Genomic DNA, 9,303 nt, shown 5'->3' on the forward strand with positions numbered 1-9,303 from the left:
TAGGAAGTTTCTAGGAAGCTTCTATATTAAATATTATAGAATTAACTTACTTTTATCTACTTTTACTTACTTCTACTTATTTCTATATGTAATTATTAGCTTACATGATTATGGCCGTGACAGCTACTCTTGTCTCTTTCTCTAAAACATTCTCAACAATTTTAAACGGTTTAAATTTGTAATTATGAATGGTGCTAACAACATCACCAAATCATGGATTTTTGTAAACATATATACACCATTTATATATGTATATATAATATAATGCCATACTATCAAGCAATCTATTGTTTTCCAATAGATAAATTTTCAATATCAATTTTATTTGTATTTTATTTTTAAATTACAGTAACTTCGAAAATTTAGTGTATTAAAATTCTATTGTATAAGAAACCTCCAACATTGGGTTCTACAGTAAAAGAACTGAAATAAGAGTGTAACCAAAACCCACCAAACGAAACCCGTAAAATAACTCCACAGCAACAGAGTTAACGTACAGTTCCGAACCTAAACGGGTTAAAACAAACAAGCTCTGGTCCTAGAACTCCGTTACCACACCAAATTTCGAGTTCCAGTCCTAAAGCAATGTTGAAAGGAACATATAACGCTAGAAATATCCGGTGGTCTCTTTATGAGATTGAGACCACTCATTTCGACGCTTGGCTCTGTCGGTGGCGTGGGATGCCTGCCGAACGGCATCCTCGCGCCAGCTTTCGTGATAGAATTCTTGCAAACCCAAATAAATTCATCGCACTCAATCACAGGGGAATCTTGTGGCGTCCAGACGCGAAGGGAAACGATAACAGGATTGTGGGTTCCGATTATGATAACAGTTTAGGAAAAAAAAGCTCGAGGTAGCTGTAAGTCTTGAAATCTGGGAATCATTCTGCTGGTATTTCTCGAGCGTTGACAGATGTGGAAGAAGAGCGGGTGTTTAGCGGTGAGTTTTTAAGAAGGTGAAAAGATTAGATTTGGAAATTTCCATGCTTCTGGATGAGGACGAGTAGTAAGAGTACGCAGGAACTGTTTTCAAAGTCTCTGGTATTTTCCTTCACTTGTATATGCTCCTTTCTGGGTTTTTCAGGCTTCTTCCTTCTGCATGCAAGTTTTTGATGGTTTTATGATTCAATTCCTGCTTGCTAGTGAGATGCCGTCTTTTGGAACGCATAATGCTCAAATCCTGAAACGCGCACAGTAAAGTTTATGTCCGTCAATTAACGGTGAGGGTGAATGATTGAACTCTTCAAACCCTTCAAATCCAATGCTCTTTGTTACAGCAGCCACATGATCATCTGAGTGTAAGCTTGGCTCTGCAGGCAAGGAAGTTGCAGCTCATGTGATTCGGATTTAGTATTGAGACTGTTCAGAGACATCGGGGCAGTCTGTCTGAAGATGCCCCAATGGAGTACTCAAAGATATCAACGCAACTTTCGAATCGTCTCTATGGAGTTGAACTCACGAACAGCCAAGACCTAGACCAGACGTACTACTCAGCAGATATCTTCGCCTTGTCGTACGCATTCACTCAAACGAACTTTGCTGTGAGCTCATTGGTTCCGTATCTGGGAGACTTGCCGTTGAGGCGGGGAGTGATAATGCAAACTTCTCACATTGAGCCATGATTCCCATGTATGCAGGGATGCTGAACCGAAGGAGAGCCAAACCCTAGAAACGCAGCGCAGACTGTCATTTTGGAAAATGGCGTGGGAAGGAAGACCATCTTGGATGCGAACTGTTTACTCAGGGAAAGAAGGTGAGTCTTGAATAATTTTCTCGTCGAATTTGTACATCACATGAAATTAGACACATGTGAGTAGCTCTGACAGGATACTGTTTCATTCTGCCTATCTTGTTAACAGGAGATAGCACCGTAATGGAGAGCGTTGTCAATGTTGCGACGTCCTTTCCCTTCGTCCTCATAGGTCTCCGAGTGCCACGGTATTTTTCAGATTGGTTCAACTTGTCATGTTTTCGGGCATCCTTTTTATGCTGATGCTTGTAGGATTTTCCAGAAGAGCTCAGTTACTGCGAGGATTTTGTGTCCGACTCTTTGAAGGAACTTCGAGGTTCAGGATGGATAAAGTTTTTTGTCTACGTAAACGCCGCAATGTACGTTCTTCTCATTCTGCATGGTAATTAAGGTATGTGATCCGTCACAGGAAGGATTTTTCGACCACAATGTACTCTAATTCATTGATTGGAGTGGGATTGGCTTCGACCCTATATCACACGTCCCGAGGAGAGGTTCGAAAAAGTACAAGATGGGGGGATTATGCAATGATTGCAACTTCAACTTTGGTAAATCTCTTCCACGGGTTCTTTCGACCACAATGTGCTTTCATCGGAGCAGATGCTGTATATTTGATTTTTCAATGCACTTCTGCTCTTTAGCTGCAGAAATTTAATTAAAATCCTGAAAATGCTGAAATGTGAGCCTGGCAGTGCATGTCGTCGGCATTGAAGAACGACAACAAGAATTCTAGAGCTTTGATGCTTGCCTCTATCATGATGCTCCCATTCCAGCCACTGCTTGTCACTGCCATTCACACAAGTCTTGCTGAGGTAGTCATAATTTAAAAATTCATATTTTGTTTCCATATAATATCTCGGTAAGTATTGTGTTTCTAGAACGCTCATGTTGTGTCTTCCTCACAAATACTGTCTATTCGTCAGTTGATACATACTTGATCCTTGCCACGTGTTTTGATTTTTTTCTTAGGCAACTTTTGCAAGGAAGGTGATAGAGAACCCAAAGCTTCGTGGAGCGCATGCTTTACATACGGCATCAACTCTAGTTGGAGGTGCGCTTTTTGTTGCGGATGATATTTACCCGGATACACCATACATTCATGCTGCCTGGCATGTTGCAGCAGCTGTGGGTGTGATGACCATAAACACACTTATTGATTGACTGTTCGAGAGCTGTATAGGAATGAAACTTCTCCTGGTGAAAACAAAGAGATCCAGAGCAAGTTTTGTTTTATCCTATACAATATTTGTCCGTAGTAGTTCGCAAACAGGGCTCGCTAGCAGCGATTTCCTGAAAATCCAGGCAGCTGGTGTATTTTTACGTTGGAATACTGGAACATAAATACTTCAAGCGATTGATTTTGGTACGTAGTCTAGGACATAGTTCAATATTATTAGTGATTATGAATCTCTTAAAATGATTTTTACTGCACAGTGGGCCTGTAATGAATATTGCTGCTCGTGAGTAGTTGGTGATTGCATGTCTTTCTCCAATTGAGTTCGTCCCAGGACTATCCACTCTGGAAAGCCCGGATGTAGGGGTGTAACAAACGAGTAGTGATTTGAGCATATTTCTTTGGAATGGGGCCAATAAATAGTCAATTGCGGAATATAAGCCGCATAAACTGCATTTAACGAATCTGAAAGTTTGACCACGTTATGATTAGCGTTTGCATGTATTAGACGCAGTCATGCTGTTGGCTTCAGATCTGGAAGTGCATAATCCAATGCAAAACCTTGAGGAATTGTCATTTCTCCAGTATTAGGCGTCAAGGCAGTTACAAAATGTTATGTTATCAAATTTGAATATGCTAGGATAAAACAAACAAAGGAGGCTTGTTCTCTCTGCTATGAGCTTGTTAGCATCCTCAGCTAGTATTGTCTACGGTAGACCCACAATATAAATAGCACTTTGATTCATGTATAAAAGCTTGATTATTTGTTTTTATTCCAATAATTGAGTTTTACTACGACCAATTCTGACAGTCATAGGCGTTAATGTGCAGGGCCCCACCGACAAGTATCACATCATTGTCAATTCTTGCCAAACTTGTATTATTGAAGTTTGTTCTTGAGTCACTGTACAGTAGTGAAGGAGTATTGACACAAAATCTTGTAGTTCGTCACAAGAACCATCTGCTTGACAGCATGTAAAATAGAACCTCTAGGTTCTGGATTCAAGAAATCGAAACTTTACCCTATCCTTCAGGAGATGTGGACTTCATCGTGGAAGGCGTTAAGGACTTGAAAACTTTTCCAGAACGACATATTGACATTCTACCAAAGATAGCGAAATAAATTTTACCAAGTATTCTATCAGTCGAACTACTACCGTGTATCTTACTTAAATGACTGTCATGACACTAAGATGTGTTTGACGACGGCGAAACGGAGCTGCGTTATACATCAGCTCCACATACAAGGCATCATACTAAGATGCATCGCGCGTTCTGACACCCTGCCGTAGTGCAAAGTTCTGTTGGATGATTGAGAAGGTCAATACATTCCTGCATTCAAACTCTGGATGCAATTAAAAATAGAGACTTGGTACAAGCTGGTTCTTCACGAACTGAATTGGATGCTCTGAGGTGGAACAGAGTATATACAATTAAACACCCATACATCATACTAGACATTTATGTTCCTTCACAGTGATTCTCAAAGCCTATAAGCACATGGAGTCACGGAAGTTCGATGGCTGCATGCAAATTGCGAAAGTCAGTCACAGTCTTGTGATTGAAGTATATTCTAACTTGGTCATGATTGCGACTCATGGGATTCTACTGGACTTGAACCTGCAGTTACGACCGGCTTCGGCCTTCGATCAGCAACCTCTCTACGAAGACGATCAAATACGGTTCGACGTTTGAGGTGGAGTTCACAGTTACGACCCGCGACGGTGTTGTGGAGCTTAACTTGCTGAGCGCTCCATTCACGACGCATTCGTTCGGCATGGGGCAGCGAATGCTGAAGCTGGAGATGACGGAGCCCGAGGCGATGGAAGATAGCGGCAAGTTTACGACGACAGCGGCGGCGCCAGCGAGCTCGGTGGTGGCGCCGGCAAGCTTCTACATACTGTGTGCTGTGCAGGCTGGGGTACCGAGCACCGGGGTTTGGGTCCAGATTAGCAGTTAATCCAGCCTGATTAGCGCTACTCTTACTTAAGGGTTGTGCTTTGGCAGGCGAAACTGTGTGGGGGGGGGGGGTTCCATTGAGCGTTCTGGGATGTTGTGTACCCCATTAGAGCAAACGTTTGCATACCAACTTTGATGGCTAATTACAACATGGATTTGTAAATCATGAGTTCTGATCCCCAAAAGCTCAAGGTAATGAAAAAAAAATCTTGGTTGAAGCAACACCTTTTTCTTTGGCTTGATATTGAAAACATGGTTTTGTCAAGAAAAGAAAGGAGAAAGGAACGAAATAGGGTTTAAGACAACTCTTATAGTATAGGGTTTGAAACAATTATGAAAGTATACAAGTGATATATATATATATATATATATGTATATATACTAGTGGAAATCCATGCCGTTGACTACAAAAAAGTTGTAAAATTTTAATTTGTGGTTATTAAGTCAATAATTGACCACTCCTAAAGAATTTATGCATAACAATGGAGATATATGTTTCTTCAATGTAATTGGCAAGCATAATTCTTATTTATTACATATTTATGTTCTTTAGCAAAAACTCGTGTTGTTGGGCAATGCAATCTATGGCACATCCATCCATTTTCTTGTTAATCTATACTTCTTTGTGTTTCTTGGTTTCCATGTTCCCTCATTCTCATGTTTATTTCTATGTTTTTTAAGTTCTCTATGTTATATATATACATCTATTATATAAATCATATTGTGTTTTATTTTCATAGAGATGATCTTCAAACTTCTCCTAAAATGTTTCTGAAATGTCTCTCTTTTGTCACATTGTTAATATTTGTGGCATTTTATTTTATTTGTGATCTTTATAGGCATTGTCAAGATATATTTAAAGTTATTATTTTTACTATTGATATACATATGTTTAAGAAAGTATCAACATTTCAATGTGAATATCATTGTTTGCAATTGAGTGCAAATTAATATAAAATCTTAAGAGATTTTGTCATATTCTTATTGAAAATAAAAGAAGAACTTTAGCTCCATGGCATTTATTGATCTTAGTCTCACATGTTGGAAAAGCACCACGTTTGTGTTTCATTTATCAAAGAGAGTTGCCTCATATCTTCTCTATTAAAGGTACTCATTCTTGTATGAATTCTTGTATGTTGTAACTATAGTAGTATTTTAATATGTTTTGATAATCTTTTGTACCATCTTTGGAGTTTACTTTTGCATGCTAAAGTTCGATGACAATATTTTCTTTGTGATACAATATTAGGTGATCCTACATCTTATCTATCACCTGGTAGAGATGAAGATAAACAAACAAGGCTATGATGATAAAATTTACTTTGTTTTACAGACAATTGCAACTTGATAATATCCAAGTCGACAACAAATGTTTTTAGTACTCTACTCCATCAATGACAAATAGAGCAAGCAATTGCAATAGAAGTTTTTTTTGTATACATTGGGACTTGGAACTATAAATATTATTACTTAAATAGGAATCTTTGATATTCTATTCATAGATTAAATTGATATATGACCAATTCATGTGCAAATACTTAGATTGAGCTACCATGGTGCTTATTCTAGTGTTGAGCTTGATAATTATATAAATATATGTAATCAAGATTCTCATTGAAATTGTATTACTTATACTTTTGAATGTCACAACAACTGAATAATAATGTACAATAATACAACTGAACAAAATCCATTTGGAATACTAAAACAATATTGCATGTTAGAATGTTGAATATACAATTCAACTAGGTGTTGTAGACTTAAAAAAACTTACTTTAGATTGAATGTGTCCCCATCGCCACCCTTCTCTACCTATTCGTCTTTGCATACTTTGCCCTAGTACTGTTGTGGTCCTTCCTATTTTTGTGGCTCTCCTTTCTCTTCTCTTCCCCAATTTCTAGTGCCTCACATTCACTTGCAAAAGCATTCCTTCATTACAATTGGAAAGTGCACTACTTGTCTTTGTATGGTCTCTTCCCTCCTTCATCCCATCTCGTTGTTGTTGGAGTGGTGCACATTGGTTCCATTATGCCCAGTTCCTAAGCCATGGTTTAATCAATGTGCTGTTGGCTTAATCACTTTGTTTTTGCTTTGTGATTCATGCATGGCATGCACTAATCTCCTCCCTTCCTTGTGCATTGCCTCCTTGAAAGCCACTGCAACTATGGACCTTTGATAGATTTCATCACTCCATAATTGTATTGGAAGTTAAGAATAGTGTTTGTGGGTTGGTCAATTTTTGGACTACTATGCAACTTTGTGTCACAGTATATTTTTCAGATTGTCCAGAATATTGATGTGTCATTTTTCAACTTTCAATTTATTGGTTTTAATTATCACTGATTGAGTTTGATTCATGGCCAGATTTTAATAAGATATAGGTAAGTTCTCTTTTAAATCTCTAGACACCTTTGTTATTAAGGGTCAAAAATTCACAATTCAAGGCCTTAAATGCAAATGGATTTGTGGACCATTAATCAACACATTAATTAAATTGAGTCTACATGTGTGCAAGAACAAGTAACATTTTCAAAAGTGGGAGGATTCGTTCGCACCAGGCCAAACAAGCATTCACCACATCATGTTGTATGATGTGAGCATAACATCAATAAACAGAAATCTTCTTCACATTGAGAAGATACTAATTAAACACACAATGTTGAAACTAATCTATGTAAAGTAAGAGAATGTATGTTTGTATATATAGACATAGATACACAAATTGTTAACAGTATGTGTGAGCTATATCATGTTATGTAATTGTTTTTAGAAAAGCGTGTTGATGCTACATTCATAACTGCATGCCACAATGACTTAAAGCCAAGAATCAAAACTCTAATTGATGGAAATGAAATAATTTTTTTAATATACACACATGTACATAAATGCATAAAACTTTTTGTCCATCTTTTGTACACATTTATGCATCATATTGTATAGTCAATATTTAAATGCCACATTTCAAAAATTCATAGAAAAGAAAAGAGATATTGTCCTCTTCATGTGCATGTAGACCAAGCAAAACACATACTGTAGTTGATGCTACTGTGGGGGTGCACAAACTTTATGCTTCCTTTTTTAAGACCTATAAAGAAAAGATTTAATGCTTGATGGCAACTCTAAGTGCCACTGCTTTGTCACTTGTTGTCCAAAATATTTGAGAATGAGATGAACTGAAATTTCAACTTGAATAACATTAATTAGGATCCTATTTTGTTGTGTGATGTTATGATAAGCCATATTGCTGCCTTTTTTTTCGTTTTTTTTCGTTTCGTTTTTTTTTTTTTCTTTTTTTTTTCTCTCTCTCTCTCTCTCTCTCTATATATATATATATATATATGTATTTCAAATTAGTTTTATTTGGTTTGATTAATTGAATTTTTATAGTTATTTTTATGATAAAATATTACAAGTTTTGTTAATTTTTTGAACAGTGTATATCCATCAAACTTGGATACACATTGTTGTCTAAATCAAGTCTATAAATCATTTTTGACAAATTAATTGACTTAGTTAAGAAACTCATTGGATGGTATCTGATTTGAAAATAATAATAATAATAATTTACAGCTTCCAGTTTTTATTATTTACTTGTTTATTTATGTTAATATAATACTTTGCTAAACAGTAAACAATATAACAACTTCTTCTTGTTTGATTTCAAAACACAAACTGAAAGGATAAACATATTTGGATCAGTCTCACAATAAGATCCTAGGCACAATTTTCTCCATTAAAGTAAAAATTGAGTTAGATTTTTTTAGTTTAATTTAATTATTTCAATTTTTTTCATTGCACTAAATGTAATACAAATCAACACATCTTATTGAATTACTATAATTTTTTTCACTTCTGAAAATGATGTTGTAAATCAAAAAGATATTTAGTATGTAAACAATCAGATTCGTAACACAAACATGAGCTTTCCATCATTGACAGGCCTCAATTACAGCACAGCAGCTTGGATTGACAAAATCCAAGTTGTCATCACCTTTTACACAATCAAGCAACATGTGGAAAAATAGAAAAAAGACAAAAAAGAAACACTAAGATTAATTGATCAGACAGTATTTGAGGTAGAGCAGTCCTTACATATTAAATATTAAAAAATAGTGATAAGAACCTTCAGCCCACAAGCAAATGCAGGCAGACTTGGAGAACAAAGCATTGCTGGCAAAGAAGGCTCCAGAAACAGAATTAGGGTTCGCTGGAGCTCGTCGTCGACGACAGTGCGCTTCTAATTGCTGCTTTAATTTGGTTAAGCATGTCTGGTGGTGTTACTTTGTCTTTTACGTTATCGTCGTGGGGTCGTCGTCGTCGTGCAACTGACGTCGAGATTTGAACGAAGGAATGACGACACCGTGCGTGAGGGAGTCCATACAGACAATGTGCGCGTTTTTTTTTATTATTGTATTTTTAT

General features: G+C 36.8%; 1 protein-coding gene across 17 annotated transcripts; it reads left to right on the forward strand.

Annotated features, from left to right (window-relative positions):
- The first annotated feature begins 643 nt into the window (after positions 1 to 643).
- Positions 644 to 4,074, forward strand: LOC112285173 (uncharacterized). Of its 17 annotated transcripts, none has more exons than XM_024525793.3 (8): positions 644 to 1,041; positions 1,317 to 1,513; positions 1,638 to 1,753; positions 1,818 to 1,938; positions 2,160 to 2,298; positions 2,443 to 2,562; positions 2,720 to 2,801; positions 3,756 to 4,074. In XM_024525793.3, the coding sequence occupies exons 2-8, from the start codon at positions 1,401 to 1,403 to the stop codon at positions 3,809 to 3,811; spliced, it is 747 nt and encodes a 248-aa protein (XP_024381561.1). In that variant the 5' UTR covers positions 644 to 1,041; positions 1,317 to 1,400; the 3' UTR covers positions 3,812 to 4,074. The 17 variants fall into 17 exon arrangements, with proteins under 17 accessions (XP_024381561.1, XP_090107895.1, XP_090107897.1 ...); XM_090251769.1 differs by having other exon boundaries at positions 1,860 to 1,938; XM_090251771.1 differs by having other exon boundaries at positions 1,317 to 1,483; positions 1,860 to 1,938.
- The last annotated feature ends 5,229 nt before the right edge of the window (positions 4,075 to 9,303 follow it).

The sequence above is a fragment of the Physcomitrium patens genome, chromosome 7 (assembly GCF_059467195.1).
Source record: "Physcomitrium patens ecotype Gransden chromosome 7, ASM5946719v1, whole genome shotgun sequence".
Lineage (NCBI taxonomy): Eukaryota > Viridiplantae > Streptophyta > Bryopsida > Funariales > Funariaceae > Physcomitrium > Physcomitrium patens.

Excerpts from the sequence above, each read along its gene's own strand:
- LOC112285173 (XM_024525783.3), top strand. The coding sequence starts at position 1,401 with ATGGAGTACTCAAAGATATCAACGCAACTTTCGAATCGTCTCTATGGA. Across the intron at positions 1,754-1,817 it reads TGTTTACTCAGGGAAAGAAG|CTCTGACAGGATACTGTTTC; the intron begins GTGAGTCTTGAA and ends ACATGTGAGTAG. Across the intron at positions 1,939-2,159 it reads ATAGGTCTCCGAGTGCCACG|GAAGGATTTTTCGACCACAA; the intron begins GTATTTTTCAGA and ends GATCCGTCACAG.